General features: G+C 40.6%; 2 protein-coding genes across 2 annotated transcripts in view; both read left to right on the forward strand.

Moving 5' to 3' along the window:
• The window catches only part of LOC102865963 (basic proline-rich protein-like), a 20,750-nt gene extending 7,123 nt beyond the window's left edge, over positions 1-13,627 (forward strand). The window contains exons 2-4 of the mRNA XM_006879147.1: positions 4,608-4,712; positions 12,629-13,353; positions 13,471-13,627. Coding sequence (XP_006879209.1) covers positions 4,608-4,712; positions 12,629-13,353; positions 13,471-13,627 — 987 coding nt within the window. The remainder of the gene's footprint in view (positions 1-4,607; positions 4,713-12,628; positions 13,354-13,470) is intronic.
• The window catches only part of MAN1A1 (mannosidase, alpha, class 1A, member 1), a 293,657-nt gene continuing 283,513 nt past the window's right edge, over positions 13,475-23,618 (forward strand). Inside the window, exon 1 of the mRNA XM_006878992.1 lies at positions 13,475-14,316. Coding sequence (XP_006879054.1) covers positions 13,717-14,316 — 600 coding nt within the window. The 5' untranslated portion in view covers positions 13,475-13,716. The remainder of the gene's footprint in view (positions 14,317-23,618) is intronic.

Below are 23,618 nucleotides of genomic sequence, written 5' to 3' on the forward strand. Positions count from 1 at the left end.
TTGTTTTACAAACCCTCCCCCAGGTCCCCTCCACCATCAAGGCAGTTACCTCCTTTTGTCTACCAGGAATCTTGTATGGCTTCAAATTAACCACCTCAGTTGACTCAGGCAGTTCTAATGGTCCCCATTCAGCATACCCTATCAACACTGGCCTTAGGACAGACTTATAAGGCCTCAGTATTACAATATCCGTAGAGGGAGTGTTCCCCAATTAGACATAATATTCATACCAATAATATCTTCAGGTAAAGGAGATGCAACTATTTCATACAACATTTGTTTATATTTTCCAATTCTAATCCAGACTTTCACTCTAGTCCCATTAATTGCTGCATTTCCATATCTTCTTAATATAACTTTAGGATTTAAGATTTTATCCATAGGTTTGGGAATTACAGTACAAAGAATGTTTCTTCTCCACTTCCAGGCCATTTTACTCACACATATGCTTATGGCCTTAGATCTCCTACTGGGGGGGTGAACCAAAAGACCTGGTCTTCTTATCAGTCCATGTCTTGATCAACTAGCTGAGCTGCTTCTGCTTCAAGTGATTCTGAATAGGTTCCCTCATCATTAATTACCTCATGAGTGGGATGAATAGAACAGACTTGTTTAGGCTTTCTTGATGTTGGGGGAAACAGGGTGCATTCACAGGTCCTCCCAACCTCCTGTAGTGCTGCCTTAGAACCTTTGTCTGAACTCCATCAATGCCTGCTACATTCCTCTCTTTCCTGAGTGACCATCCAAAAATCTCCATCATACTAGGGTAACTAACTCTTTTCCTCATAGTGTCCTCCTGCTTGCCCATGAATCACTCTGATATTCTTTAAAGCCCATAAGGGGAAGTTTTTTCATAGTGTGCACATAGGTTCTTCAGCTTTTTCAATTGTTGTCTTGTTTTTCAGTAGCAAAGCTACCTGAGATTGCCATGTTGGGGGAGCCCCTGGAATTATCTCCGCCATGGCCTTTGTAAGGGACACATTTACTGGATGAATGTCCTCAGTCCATAAAGCCACTCCAACATCACTTATATATAAAGTGGATCAACTGCTTCATCTGGAGCATTCCAATTGTTACTTAGATGATGATGAGAGGGGCCGTTTCTGCTGGAGGGTTAAACAAGCCTAATCACACCTTTAATCCACTCTGTCAAGTTAATAATCAGCCCTCTGGGGTAACCCATCATGTGACTGTATTTGCCAATGGTATTAGTCTCTGTTGTACAGATAATTGTGGGTCTAACATTAAACCATACATGTTCCTCCATTTTTCAGCATAAGAAAACACACATGCTGCCGCTAAATTCATCACATTGCAATCCATTTTGATAATAGTTCCTTGGAAAACTGCCAATAATAATCTACAAACTTATGTATTGCCTCTATGCCATATCCCCTGGTTAAAATAATTTCTTGATCTTGACCATCTGATTCCCAAACTACTTTTTTTTTTTTTGTGATCACAGGTAGAAGAGATATTGGTAGTTACTGCCACATGTTTTTCCCTTCCCGAGGGAGCCTGAGATCAAGGGAAGTAACTCTGCCCTGGTAGAACTTTGTTCAGTTGGTTTTGGTTTTTTCTTTGTTCAGTTATTATTTCAGCCTTCTAAGTACTTACATTCTTTTCCTTTACATATGCTGCCACTGGTGGCCTCATGGTAAGAAACTTCACTGCAATCTCCTATGCACACAGTTCGAATCCACCAACTGCTCTGAGGGAGAAGGATGGGCAGTCTCCTCCTGTGTAATTAACTGCCTCTGAAAACCTGCTGAGGGTAGGCTGTGGGTTGGCTCTGACTCGATGGTACACAACTGATAACAAAAAACTGGGAATTTTAAGTTTCATTCTTTCTGTATCTTCCCATATTTCTGTCTCAAAAGTTTTGTGTTTGGATCTGTTCCCCCAAGGAAGAAGAGTGGACAGTCTCCTCTCATAAAGATCGATATCCCTGGTCCCATGGCTTCTTCTAAACTCAGCCTGAACCTCCGGCAATTCTTTGTCTATGTACTGTTCCAGCCATTTTCATGATCTTCAGCAGTATTTTACTTGTATGTGATATTAATGATGCTGTTCCATAATTTCTACTTTCTGATGGAGCATCTTTCCTGGGAATGAGAATCAATATGAATCTCTTCCAGTCAGCTGGCTACACAGCTGCCTGCACCAAATGTTCTCAGATTTAGTATTTCGAATTCAATATATTTTAAACCAGGAGATTTATAGAGAGCCTTCTTAAGATCCTGCAATATTTAAATATAAATAACTATATGATTGCTGGTTCAGAATTCTTGCTTTTCTTTTCTTACAGTAATGTCAGTATGTTTCATTCATTTCTATAGTCCAGAGCAGTACTAATTACATATATATTCTGTGTAGTCATTTATGTAAATGTATGTGTGTGTGTACACACACACACAACTACACAGAATTATATATGTAATTAATATGTTATTGTTGTGTACCATAGCGTCGAAACCAACCCATTCCAAAAGAATCTTCCAAATAAATCTTAAAAAGTAAACAAAGAGCCACAGTTAATTCCTAGCCATTTACAGTTACGTGAACTAAGACAAAGTTCTGTCCTGAAGGACAATATGAATGACTAAACATGTGCGGACAGCACATTTATTTTGCAATGAATTTGGGAAATAAAATGCAGTTGTGTCATAGATGTAGATACTTTCTCCAAAATAGGAACAAACACATGTGGTTTCATTTCACTTTATTTCTTGGAAAAAAAATTTTTTTTTTCAGTTGGGCAGAGCAACAGACCATAGTTCTTGGTTTGCTTTTTTTTTTTTCTGAGTTTGTTTAGATTTTTCTGGAAAAGTATATGATCTTTTTATGAACAGAGAATGGAGGGGGGAACAACAAACAATGATGTGCTTTAAAAAAAGAAAACAGAAAACAAACCTGGTTATATATTTGTAAAAGTAATCTACTAAGTACTAAAAAAAGGAAAAAGGAATATTTTATATCTTTCTCTGGCCATGGAAAGAAGCCTTTCTTCTTTTTGCTCAGTTGAAATACTGAATTTTCTTCAAGTCATATATGTAAACATTTTCTATATCTAGGCCCCTAAAGGCCTTTGCTAGCATTATCTGCTCAGCCTTTCTGCCATGAGCCCTTGGCGTTCTGATTTGTCAAGCAATGAGCCATGATATCATTCTCTTCACTTTGAGACTTTGCCATCACTCACATTTTCTTAAGGTTTGGGGCACTATAAAGTCAGCTAGCTGGTAAATACATTGATTATATTTATAAAAAGAATGGAAAAGCATTGAGGGCCCTTCTTCTATCAAACCAGTTGCCATCTGCTCACCCACTACTCTCCACTTGATACTACTGAAACAGGACAGTAGCTAAAGTGACAACTACCCCAAGAGCCTCATAAGCCATTATTTTTTCCTTTTTAAATTTCCTTATAAAGAATCTACAGCTGCTTATTATGAATTGAACTTTATCTCATCAAAATATAATTGTCAACATGGTAAGGCTACGGTTTCCTGTAGTATGTGGTTGTCTTCCATTTTGTGTTTTGATGTAACTACCATCTATTTTGTGATATTCTGTATTTCTTATCCTCTATACGTTAATGAAGGAGCTCTACTGGCTTGGTCTTAAAGAGTTGTGCTGTCAATTTAAAGACTTTGAATTCACCAGCTACTAGATGGGAGAAAGATGGGAAATCTCCTCCTGTACATTTTACAGCCTCTGAAAATGTGATGGAGAATCAACTCTGTGTCAGTGCTGATTCAATAGCACATAATAACACATGTTAATTTGTTGAGATCAGTGGCAGGCTGTATCTTGAGTCACAAGAGGATGTGACTCATGCTACCTTCTTAAGTCAAGTCAGACCCTTGCTCCAGACATCTCTTAGCATACATGTCTTAAAAGGAATGTGAAGGAAGAAAAGAGAAAAGGGACCTCACTACTACCAAGAAAGAAGACTTATGAAGGTCCTTGTGTTCATCTCTCCATTGAGAGTCTCCTAGAACCACTTGAAGACTGATATCAATATACACTGAGCTCTGCGAGTAGTGCCAGGTCCACAGATGGCAAAAGAAGAATAAGGATGTACCCTTATATCTCACTGCTAACCAAAGGCTATATGTTTTAAGTGGTTCAAATTCACTAAAACCTCTCAGTGCTAAAGATAGGTAGTCTCCTTCTGTTGCAGACTGAGGGTCCCAAAGAATGAAATAATATTATAATTATTAATAATGAGACAGACTACCACGAATGGTAAAGTGTGTGAAACAGAGAGTGTGAAAAACAGGGGGCCAACAGTTCCCATGACTGAAGGCCCCAAGCCATGCTTCTCTGAGTATTTAGAATCATAAGGAAGGTAAACAAAGTAAAATCACAAGGAAGTACAAAACAAAAACAAAGGATAATGGTGAAGTCTTTTACAGATAAGGCCAGGTCATTTGACACAAACGAAGAACAATGTTGACTCCTAGGGAACGCCCCAGTGCCACAAGGTGACCTTCAGCTTGTATTAAGCTTCCCTCATTTCCCGATACAGCATTTGGTCTACTATTATTAAATTTGATATTCGGCTTCCCTTATCCTTCTGTTAATATTTACTGCTTTGGTGGCAGGTCTGGGGAAGGAATGGCCAGCACCATGTCTGGCTGCAAAGGCGGCAAGAAGAAGCCCCTGAAACAGCCCAAGAAGTAGACCAAGGAAATGGTCAAGGAAATAAGGTTTGAAGCAGAAACAAATGAACAGAAGAAATCAAGGAGCTAAAAGTGAAGGCCATAGGCAAAGCCCCCTGGCCATGGGTGGGATTAAGAAATCTAGCAAAAAATAAGCTGTTCTTTGTCACTGAGACAATGATGAACCTCATCTTCATTCCTTTATAAAACATCTGGATTCTCTGCTATTACATCTGTTGCCACCTGTAGTTAAAATGAAGTGTTGTCTTATAGCCTATTATACATTTAAGAACGAACTTCTGTAAAATCATGAAGAAAAAGAAACCCTTCACTCTGCCATTCTGATCTAAGCTGCATAGTCAAAGTAAATGCAATCCAGAATCCTGTCAGAATCTGTTTTTTATTCTTTGTTATGCCCAGAATTCTGTACCACTAGGAATTAAACCAATTTATTGGGGAAGTGAGGGGGATTTGCTGCCTTGGAAGCTCAATTTTGGTTCGCTATAAGAAGAGAACAGATTCAATGACACTGGCTTGAGTTGGGTTGACCCTCCAAAATGGGTTTAAAAAAAACAAAATCTGTTTGTTAAAATTATTCACTTGTGGTATTTCCATTATAATAACATGAGATAAATTAGAAAATATTTTTATTTCTGCCTTTCACCACTTAAGTCATTAATTCTTGCTCAGGGAAGGAGAGAAATTGAATTGTTTTTTAAATGTCTATTGAAGTGGCATCTACTTCCTAAATAACATGCCTCCAGAAACTCTGAACTTTGATAAATGTCAAAAGTTGTAGAGGGGCTTCAGGCCTCTTGTTCATGGGGTCGCTAGGAGTCGTGCTTGACTCAAGGGCAATCAACAACATAAACAACAACATTGAGATAGACACATCAATTATAATATTTAACCAAGAGGGACTGTTATGTTACAGGTGAAGACTGTGAGAAAACTTAAGTAACTTATTGTCTGTAGTCACACAGCCTAGACATGCACATCCCTCATAAGAATTTCCTCTCTCCACTAGAAACCTGTTCCATTATTTTAGGATGTCCTCTCCCCATGTTATCTTTTTTCACTCCTTTTGTTAGTGAACTCACAACAAAGCAAACCCAAAAGCACTACAATGGGAGTACTAGTGACACACTTTTATCAAACAAAGAAAGCTTTACCAGAAAGGAAGCTATAATTCAGAACTCCCATAAATCATTTGGACCTTGAAAGGTTATCTAGAATCTTTCTATAACTAGTGTTTATCTCTTCCTGTTCTTCCTAATAAATCTGTTTTTCCTAAAGCTCTAACATTCAAGATAAATAAAACATTTTCTATTTTTATTGTATTATTTTTTTACGCGTACCATCGAATCAGATCTGACTGGTACAGGAGGAGATTGCCCCCTCCTTCTCCAACAGAGTATCTGGTGGATTTGAACTGCATACCTCTGGGATTGCAGTGCAGCATCTTGCCACTAGGCCACCAGAGCTCCCTTAAAACATTTTCTAATTTAATCCTACTTCAATGACTAGCATTGCAAAATATTTTTTCCAACATTTCATTTCTCCCTGGGGTTTTAGATCTTCCTACGGCAGGTTGGCAACCTTAAACACATATACAACTTGTTTTCTATGAAGAGAAATGTTCTAAAAGTTACAAAACGTCAATTCACAAATATGTTGTGGAACACATGTTTTAAAGTTAGGAACTGTTAATATTTACAAAATAAGTGTTCAAAACAAAAACAGATCTTTCAGCAGAGCTTTCAGGGATAGAGGGGACTTGTTAATTTAGCCTCTGCACCCCTGCTTTTGACCCTATGAAAACATGGTGATAGGAGTTTTGTGAAAATAATCTGCTACTTAGTTCCAAAGTAAATCGGGAAGTAGCAAAAACGGAGTTTTCAGACTTCCCTCTGAACAGAAATATCATGATAATGTCTTTTAAAACTGTAGTTAAAGCCCATCTTAATATATGCCATATAAAATTCAGATTTCCCACTGAAACTTTGAAATTTCAAGATTAATGTTCATAATGAGCTTTTTGCTTTCTTTGGATATTACATTTGAATTTTTAAATAAAAATAAAAACCCCATTTGGACTCAGAATTTGAACATAATTAGAAAATCTGCTTCAAGGAAACCTTTTCAGAAATTTGAAAATTGTTGGAGAATTTTTAAAAACTAGTGATTTGTGATTTGAGTGGAAATTTACCAACCAGACTGGTATTTCGTTTAACCATTCATATATACTTTCATTATATGAAATACGGACTTGGAGAAACAATGAAAGCTCTACAAGTGTTCAAGACTTTCATTGATAGGGTCACTATGAGTCATCTATGACTCCACGGCACTTAACAACAACAATAGCAATATAGCTAGAGCTCTGTTGCCCTGTCGACAGAAAGTGATCCTACCAAGCTAAATGTGAGTAATTTTAATCTGTGGCCCTCAGGCCTGGTTTTAATTGTTTTTGGTCAAATATTCTTCTAAGTGGTATAGCACTAGACTGTCCATTTGCTGTACAGAGATAGCTCATAGTTGCTATGATGCGAAACACTGTGACACTGATGCAGCAAATGTGATAATGGATGGTGGACAGTGTTTGGTGGAGCTCCCCAATTAAAACAAGCTTGGAAGCAGGAGTGACCTCCACTTCTGAAACAGCTTGCTTCTCAGAACTCTATGAACTTGGAGAAACAATGAAAGTTATACAAGTGTTCAGGTCTTTCATTCATAGGGTTGTTATGAATAGTCAATGACTCAACGACACTTAACAACCACAAGTAGTAAATAGGCACCACTGAGTTCTTCTGTTTTTGAGGTAGTAGAATTGGTGTTTGCACAGTCTGTTAGTGCTATGGCCTAATTGTTTCCACGTTATTTCCCCCCCCACTCTTCTTTGCTCCAGACTGAGAGAGACCAACAGTTACACAATGGGTGGCTATCCACAATCTTATAAGTCCTTAGTTGCTATGCACCGATGTAGAGTACAGAATACTGCTCTTGTGAACAATATTGTTGATTAGCCTCTGCCCAGGGACTCAATTCCCTCAGGCATTTGGTTATGGTAAAGAGGTTACATGCTATTGCCCATGCTGCTCTACCCTACATATGAACATATTTGAAGATATGTAAATATTCATGTTGAAATATCACCTGTCACACTGTGGTAATGTGAACAGGTGTATCAGAGAGAGTGAAATTTGGTAAGGCAGGATAAGGCAGGGTTCAAAGCTATGTGAGTTGTAGTCAACGCGAGGGCATATTACAACAACAAAATATTGATGTATGATCATGGATATAGTTCTTTTTAGCTCACTCAGATTTGTTTGTCTTTTGTCTGCTTACATATCCATGTTTGCTATTATGGGTAATGTATATAAAAGAACATTGTTGTGTATAAACCTTGTTAAACTCTGTGGGCACCTTTTCTTTAGTGATATTACGCTAATCATCTCTTATTTTCTATAACTTTTCCCTTCATCCAATTTTTTATATGTCTAATCCCCACTAAGGAAGCACTGGTTGCCTAATCAATAGAGAGCTGTGCTGCTAACCCAGAGGCTACATCTCTCTGCTGGTTCAAATCCACCATAGGTCCCTCAGGAAATTGATGGGCAATCTTGTTCTGTGAAATTTACAGCTTTGGAAACCCAAAAGTGGGTCAGCTTTGAGTCAGCTCTACTCAACATAAGCAAGAAAGATTATCTATACAGATTTTCTTTTGCTGGAGAGTTCTGATAGTTTATTTCTATACATATAGATGAAACACTTTTATTACATTACTTTTTAAAAAGAAAAGATTTCTCAAAAGAATTTTTCTGTACATTTCTAATTAGTACTGTCTTAAAATTTCCTACTTATAAGAAACGCAATTTTACACTTTTTTAAAACTTTTGACTTTTCAAAAAATATTATATTTTAAATAACTATTGCCAATTTTCTTCTCTGTAACTCAATTTACAATATTATATTTCATTACAGACATTTTCATAAATAGGTATTTTGTTATTATGTGCTATTTTAAAAACAGAAAAATAAAACCACCCAACTAAATTGTGAATCTCTGTCACTTCTTTGGGAATCCATGACTACTCAGGTTTTTAAAACTATTAGCTAAAAATAAATAAATAAATAAATAAATAAATAAATAAACACAAAAAATCCTTATTTCCTAATTTTTATTTTAAAAGACAAAAACTTACCAATTGCTAAAGAAACTACAAAGACAGAATCGTTAGAAAAAGGTATTAAGAATCAAGTTTGCAAGGAAATTTGCAAACATCCAAAAGAGTCATCCTTCAGAAGGACTGGCTGGTCAAGTTGAAAAAAACAAAAAAAAAAACATAATTAAGAATTTAAAGGGAAAATTCACAGAATTATTGAAGTTGCTAAATTTATTTATATTGTTGACATTATTGATAGGTGTCATCATCTCAACAACAACTCATAGTGACCCTTTGAAAAAAAGATCTGAACCTTGCCCTATCCTGTTCCATTCTCATGATTACAGATTTGCTAGAGCATTGCTATAGTCCTTGTAGAGATCTATCTTGTTAGGAGTCTTTCTCTCTTTTTCTGACCACTTTTCCCAGGATGATGTCTTTCTTCAGAGATCAGTTCCTTTTAACAACATATTCAAAATATGTGAGATGAAGTTTCACCATCTTTGCCTCTAGGGAGCATCAGGATTGAAGTTCCTCCAAGACAGAGCTGATTCTTTTGGCAGTCTCTAGGATTTTCAGTACTCTTCTTCAATATCTCAGCCCAAAGGCATCAATTTTTCTTTTGTCCTCCTTATACATTATCCGACTTTCAGATGCATAGAAGTAACTGAAAAGACCATGGCTTGAATCAGGAGCACCTTAGTCCTTAACCTGGTGTCCCTGCTCATTAGCACTTTAGAGAGGTACTTGACAGCAGATTTCCCCAATGTAACATGTCTTCTGATTTCTTTTCATTTTTGGTGGGGTTGGTTTTTTCGGGTGGGTTTTTTTTCCTTTTTCTTCTGATTTTTTTGACTGCTAATACTCTGGGTGTTGATTGTAGTTTCAAGTAAAAGGAAATTGTCAACAACTTCAATCTTTTCTCCATCTAACACAATGTTGCCTATGGGTCCAGTGGTTAAAATCTTTGTTATGTTGATGCTGTAGTCATTGATCCTCTACAGTAAGTGCTTCCAGTCCTCTTTACATTCAGAAAGCACAATTGAATTGTTTGCATAACTCGTGTCACTGATGAATCTTATTTATGTTGGATTACTCATAATGAATAAATAGTTTGTTATGATAATTCACAAAGATCATGGCATATCTTCAAGTAGATATGATTGCACAGTCCAGACTTCTGGTTAATAAAAAACCTCGAACTCATTGTTCTTAAACTAGAACGAGTCATAGCTATAAATTACACAAGAAGAGAATTCTCATCTTTCTCCCTCAGAGCAGTTGGTGAATTCAATTTACCTGCCTTTGAAGCAGCAGCACAACTCTCTAACCACTGTACCATCAGAGGTAATAGTTCCACAAGTTTTATTTTGAGGAAACATAATACCAGTCTTGGTGACCTTTATATGTCTCTTTATCTGAAACGGCAAAGGAGGTTTTGTAAGGTTAATTTGTTTGGTATGCCTGTTGCCTCTTCCTCCTCCCCCTGCTTCTTTCTCTAGCTTGAATATATTGTTGTTGTTATTGCTTGGTGCCATCAAGTCAAGTACCATCCATAGCGACCCTGTGAATAACATATCTGAACTTTGTCCTATCCTGTGCCATCCTCACACTTCCGGGCACATTAGAGCCCATTGCTGCAGTCACTGCGTCAGTCCACCTGGCGGAGGGTCTTCCTCTCTTTTTCTGACTCTCTCCTAGCAACATGCCCAAAGTATGTGGGGTGAAGCTTCATCGTCTTCGCCTCCAAAGAGCACTCTGGCTGCACTTTCTCCAGGACATGTAACTATGAAGATGCTCATATTTTTTTCATTTTATCTAGCATAGACAACTATTAGGTGTTGTCAAGTCAATTCTAACTCTTAGAAACCCTCTGCACAGCATGTCCAAACCACATCCAATTCTGTGCCACCTTCATTCACAATCTCTACTGTCCTTACACTGGTGTAGTCACTGTGTCAATCCATTTTATTGAGGGTCTTTCTCTTTTTCAATGATCCTCAACTCTTCCAAGCATGATGACCTTTTCTAAGGATCTGTCCCTCCCTCCTGGCCACCTGCTCAAAGCACGCAAGTCAAGGTCTCATCATCCTTGACTCTAAGGAACATAGACTTGTTTCTTTTGATTTTTACCTTTTTACCAGTTACTATTTGAGTCAATTCTGACTATGACAATCCCAAAATGTGTGTGTAGGTACCATGTAATCAATCATCTGTGTTAATTTTTCACTTAACAGATTATTAAAGCCAGGTTTCAACCATAGTCAACCTCTTCCTTAAAAGAAACATTGATTCTTTAGAAATTATTACAATGAGCAACATAAGGATGAACTAAAACAAAGTTGCCATCTGAAAGATTTAAACACAATGCAAATAAATCAAACTTAATGTTTCTGGAAATATAAAACAAAAATCCTTTTGCTAAACTTTGAATCTTGCCATTACAGGTGGTGATACTCAATTCTGAAATTAGCATGCATATCAAAACTGAAGCGTGCCAGAAATAGAAGTCGGCTATAACTGTGCATCTTTCCTTCACCATTTTACCATGTACTCATTCATTTCCTGGAATACTGACTATCAGTAAATTCAAGTTTTAAAACATTTAAAATAGTTTTGTGGCTATAGGATATAATACTATTTTCAAAACATAGTTGTTAAAATAATAGTTCATTCTTCAAAATATGACTGAACTGAATATGAAGAGACTGGTTTTTATGATAATTAATGGCAATTATTAGATAGATAGACATAGATATTCCTGAGTTAACTCCATTTGAAAACTTTGTTGAAAACAGTATTTTACAATGATTTAAACTTTTCAACCTACCTCCACTCTACAAATTAGTATATATACGGCACTTTAAAAATACCTGAATGTGTATATACACATATACACACAAACATATATGTTTATGTATGCCCCCCCCCCCAGGCCTAAACTTTATTACCCTGCTTGCATATACTGCACTCTTCTGGACATAGGATTTCATAGCAGGTATTAAAATAATAAAAGCCACAAAGTTGTCTTTATCAATCAGTAATTTCCTATTAACAGGAATCTTGAATGTATGATGCCATCTACCCAAAACAAGTGTGCAATTAATAATGATTAAAATGAGTAAGATGAAAACTATGCAAGAGTTTCTTAGTTTTCAGCTTTCTTGTACAGTCTATAAACAACGGCATTGTGAGGAGCTTTCTGAAAGATGCCAGTTTGTTTGCTTTGTTTTTAAAAGTAGAAAGACCAAAAGTCACATTTTAGGAGTGGGTGAGGGTAGGTAAGACTCTTATAAATGAGCTTTTGGAAATGAGAAGTGAGTCAGTATTTTTCTTTTAGATAATCTGTCATTTGCGGAGCAACAGGAGAATTGTGAACACGTTTTGGAATAATGCTGTTTTGGGAACAATCTTATTGCACTGACTTCTTACTTCGCTGGGGGTAGTCATATGCAAAGCTTACTTTCAACGGAGCATTCAATTTATTGCTCCAAAGCTACAGCAGCGTTAAGACTCTCTTCTTTCAATGGAAAATTTAACCAGCTTCTATGAGGTAAATGAATTTTTAATGTGTGTGTCTGTAAAATTAATTTTTAATACGTCTGTGTATGTAGGGGGAAGTACACAACTTTATATTTTTGTCGGAACATCGTAGAGAAGCTGATATGAAAAGTTATATTGAAAGGATGACAGCCAGACCAGAGCTCCAAAGCTCTCCAGATCAAGGTTCTTCTAAGCCGGGTGGGGACTTCTGTTTTACCTGCTTCTGGGTCTAGCGGGCTTTACTGGTGACAGTAGCAAAGACTGGCTTCAGCAAGACTCGGGGGAAACCCAGGGACCCCAGCGAAGGTCCAAAAGCCCGAGGCCAGAGGTCCGCACCAGCCGGGCGCCTCCCGGGCACTGGGGCACCAACCACTCCAGGGACCCGGGAGCGAGGATTCGCTCGCTGCCCTCACCGCCCTCCTGCCAGGGCCGCCAGCTAGCCTGCTCCCCGCAGCCTCTCCGCCCCAGGCCGGGCCCCCGCGAGGCTACGCTTCCCGTCAACTCCCCGCCCCGCGCGGCCCCCTCCCCGCCTCGGCACCGCCCCCGCGTGCCCCTGGGCGGCCTGTGATTGGCCTGACCGCGCCGTCACTCTCCGGCCGCGTCACCGCCCTCGTTTCCGACCGCGGGGAGCCCGGCAGTGGCACTCGTGCCGGCGGGGCCGCGGCGGAGGGCACCGTGCCGCTTGCTCGCCCGCGCACCGCCCACCTGAGCTGCGAGGAGGCGGCGCCGCGCGCTCCGCCGCCGCCCGGGGAGGACAGTCAGCCGGTCCCAGCTCCGACGTGGGCAGCGGGCGAAGTTGACCAGCCCCCCGAGCAACGCTGCACCCAGGTGCCCAGCGCTGCGCTGCCCACTCCAGGAGGTGACCGCGCGCGGCCCTGTCCCAGGTGTGCGCCGGACATCCCGCCCCTTTGGGGACCCAAAAACTTCGCCCCAACTCCAGAGAGTGGGTTCGGAGGGCGGTGCCCGCAGCTGGACTTGGGGTGCTGAGTCGGGGAGCGGTCCCGGCGGTCCCTGTGGCTGTCGGCGGGCGGAAACCCGCTGGAAACTTTATCCTGAGCATCGTAATTACTACGTTTTGCTGATTTCTCTTTCCGCAGGGGCTGCAGCCAGTGGCCTGCCGCGCGTGCCTGCTTGCCCACGGAGTCGCCCCTGGGAGGAGATCCAGAGGGGGCTCGCTTCCCCTGGGGGGACCTGCAGCCCAGTTGCAGGGTCTGGACGGCCTGGATGCGCGAGATTCTGACCCGCAGCCGCTGACGCCCGGCGGCGGGGAAGTTTGGCAGCTGAGCGGCGCGGCGCGGGGCCACTGGACAGCCGGCCACCCCGCGGCCGCGGCGACGGGAGCGATGCCCGTGGGGGGCCTGTTGCCGCTCTTCAGCAACCCCGCGGGCGGCGGCCTGGGCGGGGGGCTCGGCGGCAGCGGCGGCGGCAGGAAGGGGTCGGGCCCCGCCGCCTTCCGCCTGACGGAGAAGTTCGTGCTCCTGCTAGTGTTCAGCGCCTTCATCACGCTTTGCTTCGGGGCGATCTTTTTTCTGCCCGACTCCTCCAAGCTGCTCAGCGGGGTCCTGTTCCACTCCAGCTCCGCTCTGCAGCCTGGCGCTGACCACAAGCCGGGGGTGCGCGCCGAGGACCCGGCCGAGGGGCGAGCCCGGCGCCGCGAGGAGGGCGCGCCCGGAGACCCGGCGGACGCCCTGGAGGACAACTTGGCCAGGATCCGCGAGAACCACGAGCGGGCTCTCCGGGAAGCCAAGGAGACCCTGCAGAAGCTGCCAGAGGAGATCCAAAGAGACATCTTGCTGGAGAAAGAGAAGGTAGCCCAGGATCAGCTGCACGACAAGACGGCTGCCGGGGGGCTGCCCCAGCTGAACTTTGTGCCTCCCATCGGGGCAGAGGGCCCGGAGCCCGCGGACCTTGCCATCCGCGACAAGAGGGCGAAGATCAAGGAGGTGAGTGCACTCTGTACCAGAACTCCCTCCCGGTGGTTGCGTGGAGGGTGTTTTTTCCAGGAGAAATGGCAGAACCGTTGAAAGACTTAGGACTGCAATGTTACAGGGTGGGGAGATGAAGGGCGTCCCCCTGCCACCAGGTGCTGTGGCGAAGGCGCTTTCGTTTTTTCAGTGTCAGAGTAAATGTGACCACTTAAGGTCTGAGGTGAAATCCCCATGGCTGATAACTTGATTGCTCTGAAGCTTAAGTCACAGGATGTAGGTTTGAATGCATGGTTTACACTCTACTCTTTGGCTGCTTCAGGGTTAATCAGCCTGGAGAGTTGTAATAAGCAGTGCAGGTACCAGCCAGCTCCCTAATGTGGCGCGGACAAGGCTTTGAGATGCAGCTTGAATATAAACGCAAAACATCCACCCCTGGCCTGATGAAAGGGTTCTGACAGCAAACCAGCACCTTGGCGTTAATTCTTATGACCCCATTAGGCCAGGTGGATCCTGTTTGTATGTAAAGGCAAAACTGGAGAACTCTGGATCCTAAGTGACGTGATACAGTTTTTCACTTAAAACAAAAAAAAGGGGGGGGGGGAATTAAGCCATCTCTTGACGCATGTAGGAGCAGAAAGATCCTATTTAGTGATGCAACAGGTCTGCCTTTGTGGTAGCACAGTGATGACAGTCTAGGACAAACATGGACTTTGGTAAGCCTTTTGTAATGTCCTTCAGATAATTTTCAGGTAGAACTTAGAACATTTGATCAGTTCATGGTCAGCTTAAACCCAGAGGGTTTAAAACATCTTAGGCTGTTCCTGTAAAGATGGAAGTTAGAAGGATTTGTCCAGGGTTCTAGAGCCATTGGGTGACAAGAGTCAGAACTTGAAGCCCATATTTCCCCCTGTTCATCAGTCACCAGGCTCACTTTGGACATGCCTCTTTCCTCCTGTTAGCCTCTAGGGTGAAAGTACCTGCTGGAATCCAAGAAGTGTAGGAAGCATATTAGAAACCTTTCAATGTAAATCTCCATTCAGGGTTTTGTTGTTGCTTTGGTTTTAATGCATCATGACTGAAGTAATATTTCCATGTTATTTTTAAAATACACACAGACTTTTAAAATACAAGTTGTATGTTTTGACATTGAGTTGTAATCAAGAAAGGAATGCTCTTAAGCTTTCATGCTCAGAAAGTAAACAGAATTTTAATTGAAGATGAGCTGTTGCTACAGAATGGAGGTGGCTCGATTATCATAGGATTTGTGACTTTGAAGACCGGTTTTCAGCCCCAGTGAATTTATTGAAGCTGAAATTGAGCCTGTGGAAGTAAATTTGGACCCTTTTTGGTTAATCTTCATGCCACTTGTGTACACACCTTTCTTTTGCAGCCTCCAGTGTTTCTGCTTTTCTGAGACTCCCCTCAACTCTCACCCCAGAGAGTTCACCCACACTTCAGGAAATGGATTCAGCTCTCCCTGCCCACTTCCCTTTCCCCTATGGGGGTAGGAAACCAGGAAGGGTGTAAGTGGGGCAACGCTCTTTCATTAGACAGGACCACCCTCTCCTTTTCAGCTTTCTGTAAAATATCCACCTAACCTTTAAATAACCAAATCTAGGAGAGAAACACTCAACATTTTACCCTAAAACAAAGATGGAAAGCTAGATTGGTAAAAACAGTTAAAAAAAAAAAGAGGCATTCATGAGAATATTGACACACTATGAAAAATGTAATCAATATCGTGGAACAAATGATGTAGAAATGATTAAATGGTTACCTCAATTGCTATATAAACTTCTCCTCCAAAACACCATCAAGTAGTTCTTCTAAAAATGCAACTAAAATGTGTAGGTAAATTAACCCAATTGGCTGGCTAACCCTGTTGGGCTTCCCTTTAGTTTAAAGTGGTGCCATTCACATGTTTCATGTCTCTGAATTTATATGAGCTGACAAGAAGATTACAATTGTGCTGAGGAAATTGTTTAAATACTAAAGAGGGATGGATGACAGAAAGCCTGGGACTGGCCAGTAGCATCTGAAAGTGCAGTTAAAGCAGCAGCAGTGGGACAGGAGGGGCGACTTAAGGATGACATACTCTCAGTGCGCATATTTGTCCTTATTAGAGCCATGTCTCTAGTCGAAAGGTCTTAATTAGCCATGTAAAGAAAATGTATGTAGACTGTATTGTCAATTTGGTGCTAACTTCTTACTCTCTGATGCTTTGAAACTGCGCAGTCTTGCATAAAGTGGTGGAACTAAACGTGTTCTTTAAAAATTCCATGTTACTGTGAGAACCCTAAAGAGCGATAATGAGCTTCAGTATTTAGTCAAAGGCTAATGGGAACAAATGGATTATGATTTTCTATCAGATTAGTTCAGGGAGATGTGTTCCTTTGTAAAACCCTGAAAAAAGTAACCCTTGCTCTTCTAAAGCCATGCTGTAAGCGTCTGATGTTACAGGCATAAGAATTAATGCTCTTTTATAGAGACTGACTGACTTTCCAAGTTCAGATTGTGTTTCAGGCACCCCTCTGCACTCTTTGCCTTGGACCAATGGATCTTTGCCTTGATGTTATTATTTTTTGGCCCTGTATTTCTAATCTCACTATATGTTTAGTTTCTTTTTCATATCTGAATGCTCCTCCACTATTATAGTTAAAATGTAGAAGGTATAGATAAATCTAACATGGTTAGACCTTGGACTATAACTTCTGAATCAAACTCTTATCTTGTTAAATTTGTTTAAGAGCAGCCAAGACAAACTTTATATTACCCACACAGTTCCATAACTGGTAAATTTTAAGCAAAGTAAACCCTTTGGGGAGATGGTCTGTCTAGTAATGTCACAAGTCATTGCCTGTTCACAGACAAGTGTGACTTAAGTGCTTCCCAATAACTGATTTGAAGAAAGGTAAGTTTTCTATGTAGAACTTTAAATGAAAATGAAGATTTCTTCACCAGAAAAAAGAAAGTTTTATAAGTGAATCCATTAATTTTGGAATTTCCTCTACACTTATAATGTATATTGTATATTTAAAAAGTAGAGGCCAGTTCTCCTTCATTAGTAAAAGGAGTGTTAGAATAGCAAAGCACAGAAATAAAAAAGATATCATGTAAATAAAAAAAAATAGTTCATTTCCCCTTCTTTCCTACTCCCTTATTACACCAAGAAAGTTTTTTGTTGTTGTTTTTTGAAAAAAAAAGCCTGTACATATTGAGCCCGCACTGTCTTTGAGATTCGGACCTTAACTGTTTTTGGAGGTAGTGGTTGTTGTGTACTGTGGAACCAGAACTGACCCATAGCCAACTCTCCAGTGGTTTTTCAGAGACAGCAAACCCTTATGGGAGGAGACTGCCCATCCATCTGCCTTGGAGCTGCTGGTGGATTCAAACCTTGAGCATTTGTTTTGGCAGTGCAACTCCTTACCATAAAGCCACCAAAGAAAGCTTCCTGTTTTTGAAAGAGGAACTATTCTTTGTTTTTGATTTCCAGAGTTATGGGAAGTCCCTAAGTAGTCAAGATAGGAGGCAGAAAGGTTGTCAGAGGGGCTTCCTCTTTGTCACACTGGAACCTCCACCAGCTGAAGCAGGGAGCGTGCAGGCTGGCTGTCTGTCTGGAGTTTCTGAAGGGAATAGTCAGTCGCTAGTTGGCCGCAGGGCCAAGGTAATTTTCATTTGAAATGAGGTTTTATATTTTCCTTCCAGATTGTATACAACCATATGTTTCAAATAATTCTTGCATTAGTAGTAATGACTACAGCACTTTACACTAGCTTCAGATTATTTTTGAACCTGTAATTTATGCTATGTGTTGACTAGTTAGGGGAACATTGGCTTCTTACCACTAGGTAGTGGTAAGAATCCACCAGCTGGTCCACAGGTCAGCTATACATTGGTTCCAACATGATGGCACAGCACAAACAAAAGCAATTGACCACTTAGGGAACTCTGTAGTCTGTAGGGAGTTGGGTTGCTAGCCCAAAGGTCTAACTTCTCTGACAATATGAATCCACCAGAAGCTTTGCCCATGTAAAATATAGTCTCAAAACCCTATTATTAGAGGGTTGGTATGGGTTCTTACTCCAAAGCAGTGTATTGACTGTTGTTATGTGCCCTCGAGTTGCTTGCGACTTACAGCAGCCTTATGCACTATAGCTCTGAACCGTGCTTTATCTTGAGCCAGTCTCACTGTCTCTGACACATCTACCTACCCTCTTTACCCCAATTATCGTGTCAATGCATTTCATCGGGGGTCTTCTTCCTTGTGCTGTCCCTAGACCCTTTCAAACATGATTTTCTTCTCCAAAGACTGGTCCCTCTTGGCTACATGCCCGAGTATGTCAGATGTTGTTGTTGTTAAGTGCCGTCGAGTCACAGGTGACTCATAGCGACCCTATGAAGGAGAGTCTTCGATGCTTGGTTGCCTTTCATCCTCTCTCCAGGTTCATAGGGTTTCCAGAGGCAAGCTATTATGGAAGTGGATGCCACTCCTCCTTCCAAGCATGTTTAATCGGGGGGGCTCCACTCCACTCTCTGTCCGCATTGGGTAGCCAACCATTAACACATTTGACACATCAGTGTCACAGTGTTCAGCCTCACAGCAACCAAAAGTGACTGCGCTAAGGTAACTTGTACACCAGGGCTATACGACCTAGAGGAATGTCTGAACAAAAACAGTGAAAGTCAGGTCTGAGGGCCGAGGATTAAAAGTCACCCACCTTTGGCTTGGTAGCATCGTTTTCTGTGCACTGGGCCAGCTGATCTGCCTCCCAGAAGCAGATTGGTTTTACCATCTTTAAAACAGACATGTTAGTTCTCCTGATAGCCCCTGGTATGTATATTCAGTACTCTTCTCCAGCACCACAGCTCAAAGGCATCAGTTATTCTTCTGTCATCCTTGGTCACTCTACAAGAGAAAGAGAGGAAGACCTCCAGGAAGTGGATTGACGTGTCTATAACAATGGACTTGAGCATAGCAGAGCTTATGAGGATGGCACAGGAGAGGGCAGGTTTCAATCATAGTCACTATGAGTCATAGTCAGCTTGACAGCACCTATATTAGCTGTTAATTCCTTTGGAAAGAGTAGGCATAGCAGTAATCTGGAAGAATTAAAACAGAACACTTTTTTCTGAAAACTTTTTTTTTTTATTTGTGTGTGTAGAAAGTCTTATTATTTTTTTTTTAGAAGACCTTGCTCAAAAGGAGCTCATCAGGTACTCTTGGGCTGCTTGTTAGTTTTACCGCCCACAGAGCAGTGTCAATACACTCCGTTTTGAAAACAGGCAAATGTGAGATTTCCTGCTCCCAAGACCCACTTCAGGAGCAGGTAGGACATGGAGTGTTTGTAAAGCTTTCTCTCCTTTACAAGTAGATGAATAAAGTAAGACTAGTAAGTACCTTGGAAGCAGGAGTGGCATCCACTTCCTAAATAACATGTCCCCGGAAACTCTATGAACTTTGATAAATGTCGATAGCTGTAGAGGGGCTTCAGGCCTTTTGTTCATAGAGTCGCTGAGTCGTGCTCGACTCAAAGGCAATCAACAACAACAAGAAGTAAGTACCATACTAGAGATTGAGTGTTAAATGTTAATATATGAAAGAAACCAAGTAAAAAATTCTAATTATGTTCAGTATACTTTTTTGTAAGCAAGTGATGAATGGGAGTATTATGTCTTCCTCTTATCAAGTAACTAAATTTCTGAGCTGAATATAAAACATAGTTAAAAGTATGAAAGGATTTTAAAAAACCCAACATTGTCAAATGATAATGCCTCTGTATTTCTTTGGTAAGCTAAAACGCTAAATGATCTTGAGACATTTATCCTAGCTCTTTTTGATGTGTAAAATACATTTGTATGAGATCTGAATTTGTTGAAATTCATTGGAGAATTTCTGTACTTGAACTATTTATTTCATGAGCTGTGATAGCGTAATTTTTTCATTAAAGAGAAAATGGTGAGTATAAGTCTCAAGGTCAGAGAGGAAGAATACCTGTAAATCTTTGAGTCAGGAGGGCTAATTATACACAAAAACAGTTACTGGGGAATCTGACTCATGACATGTCGGGTATTGAGATTGAACTGAACTCTGTAGGGTTTCATTGGGCGCTTTTTTGGAGTTAGACTGCCAGCCCTCTCCTCCAGGGCACCTGTGGTTAACCTGAGCCTTCTAACAACAAGAACAATAGCAATGACATATTAGTCCTTTGCACCATCAGGACTCTAAATATGAAAACGCAAGTCTAAATTCCCTGGACCCTACCTTCTGTTCAGCATTCTAATAGAGTAGAGTGACTGTTGTTATGTACCACCAAGTTGGAACCAACTCATAGCTGACCTACTTGGTTTTTAGAGACAGTAAATTGTCTAGGAGAAGATTGCCCGTGTTTCTCTTGTGGAGCAGCTAGTGGATTCTAATTGACTGCTTTTGGGTTGGCAACGCCTTACTGCTAAGCCACCACAGTTCCTAGTAGAGTGACTGTAGGTTTTTAAAACCTTTATAACCTACCAGAACAAAACCGAACACAATGCCATTGAGTGTTTTCTGACTCTGAATGACTACATAGGACAGAGTAGAACAGTCTTTTATAATTTCCAAATCTTTATTTTTACCAGCAGACTGCCATTTCTGCCACCAAGTGGTTTGAACTGTTAGCTTTTGCTGGCAGCCAGATACTTAACCACTGTATCCTCGAACTTGTTTACAAACTGTTGTTAGGTGCCTGTGAGTCAAGTACCACTTGATCCTATGAACAACACATCTGAACCCTGTCCTATCTTATGCCATCCTCACAATCTCTGACACCCTCAAGCCCATTGCTGTAGTCACTGTGTCAGCCCACCCAGTTGAGGGTCTTCTTTTTCTTTACTGTTCCTATACCTTTCCAAGCATGGTCTCTCTCTCCATTGAATAACCTCTCCTAACAACATACCCAGAGCAAGTGATACAAGCTGTACCATCTGTGCCTCCAAGGAGCACTCTGGTATGTGTTAGTTGAAGATGAGTTTTGTTTGGTCAGTGTAAGAATACCCACATTGTGGAGTCTAAAGATATTATGAAATGATTGATGAAGTACTCTTCTGGCCGTGTGGTAAGAAGCTGCACCACAGTCCTGAAGGCACACAGCTGCTCCCCGGGAGAATGTTGGGTAGTTTCCTCCTGTGCCATTTACTCTGAAAACCCGCTGGAGGGTCAGCTGTGGGTCAGTTCTGACTTGACAGAACACAACAACAACAAGAAAAATAGCTAAAAATGGTAGAATAAAAGCCTGTGTTTAGTAGCTTGGAAAAGATAATTCTTCTGTAGGAGCACTTAAATAACCCTTAGCTTAGCACTCAGTATACTTAACCTAGTGCTTTGCTTGCTGTTCAGTAATTGAATGACCTCTAAATCTCCCACCTTTCAACCTTCAATCTGTTAAAAGATCCTTTATACAAATGATAAATTATTTTTTTTCTCTTACTGAGATGTCTACGACTCAACAGCACCTAACAACAACAACACCAAATATGCCACAGAAATTGTGACTTTAATCTCTGATTTTTAAAACAGAACATACACTCTTAGTCTTAAGGTGTAGCAGGACAAGACCTTAGAGATAAGGTATTTCAGAGTTAAAGCAATCAAGACACCCAGAATGGGAATGTTAACAGAAATCAGTAGCAGAGTTGACTTGACATTAAAAGTCCCCGCCATCAATGTCTCAACCTGCTTGCTTCCGAATAAAACTGCAAAGAAGTGTCTAAATCCACTGTCCACATTCAGTTTACAGTCTTACTTGTAAAGTAAATGGTAGGCTCAGAGTTCAGTCTGTTTTGTGATGATTCTTTTGTATTCACAATTTGCTCAGATTTGTTTTAAAATTAACTAATTTTTTAAGGAAAGAAATACTAATGACATGATTTTGAAGACATTTCTTTTTAAAGTCACATTGGAAAGTTTGGAATGATATTTTTTAGAAATATCTCTGCAGAGGGGAAAGGCATGTGTAATCAGTCTTCCATTTGACTTTTTATGAATAGAGATGACTATTTTTATAAACAGAAGAGAAAGGAAAGAAGAAATGAAGGGGGAAAGACTTCCATATAGGAAACACAGAAGAGAAGTGGCAACTTTGTGATATCTCTCAAATGAACAAACTTGTCTTTCTGACTTGACAGTTTTAACTGTGTGTCATCAGGGAAATTCCAACTGATAGTGATCCTGCGTGACCTAGTAAAAGTGTCCCATCAACTTTCCTAGGCTGTTATCTTTATGAGAGCAGACTGTGTAGGACCTCTTGGTGAATTCAAACCACAGACCTTTCAAACTACAGCTGAGCCTTTAGCCATTGGCCACCTGGGTTTCATGGCATTGCACTGATGATAGCAAGATAATTGACAACAGAACTGAACTACTGCATTTTTCTTTAAAAAGTAGACATGCATTAAGAGAGTCATTGTAGGCTCACACAGTTCTCTTTGCACAGGGAGATTCTAGAGGTGCTCTTGTTTGGGGGCCCATTTTCCCTCCGTTCATTGGTGATAATGTGGTTAGAAAGGCAGGTTCTGGAATCAGATTACCTGGATAAGGATCTGGCCACCCCCACTTACCACCTTTAACATTCTGGAGCAGAGCTTTGATTCTCATTTCTAAAATGGTCCTAGTACCACCTTGTTAGACAATGAAATTGAACTGAGGTAATCTACACAAAGCACTTCGAATATGTCTGGTGCACAGTGAGTGACAGTAAAGTCTGGTTGCTGCTATCGTTGTTATTAATCACTACCTAAAGCCATGGAGCCAAGATTATATTGTTTCATAAATTAGGGAAGTAGATAATGAAGTTTCAAAAGGTTATCACAATAGTTTAAATGAGCTTTCAGTGCTTAGAGGCGCACATTTTCAGTTCATCAAAAAGATCTTTCCAGATGGCTATGATTGTGTTTTGCAATTGCTCAACTCTAAATTTCTCAGATTTCTGCCAAAGCCTAAAAGACCTTGGTTATCTTTAAAAGTATATATTTACTTCATGTGAGTGTTCAGCTTCTGTACTTCAAAATGTATTAGAGAATTAATTTCTTTTTGCAGTCAAATATGCTTGATTCTTTTTTTTTGAGGGACAATTTAAATTTATTACTTTGCTTCCTTACAGTTTTCAAATATTCTACAACAAAGTAAATTCAAGACCGAATTCTAAAGCCTACCTAATAATATTTACAATCCTATTGATGACAGATAAGTAGTAATGATTTATTATATATGTTGTTGTTGTTATATGCTGTTGAGTTGCTTACAGCTCATAGCAACCTTATATATACAAGAGCCCTAAACCATG

The sequence above is a fragment of the Elephantulus edwardii genome, unplaced genomic scaffold, assembly GCF_000299155.1.
Source record: "Elephantulus edwardii isolate Elephantulus edwardi_28Jun2011 unplaced genomic scaffold, EleEdw1.0 scaffold00002, whole genome shotgun sequence".
Taxonomy (NCBI): Eukaryota; Metazoa; Chordata; class Mammalia; order Macroscelidea; family Macroscelididae; genus Elephantulus; species Elephantulus edwardii.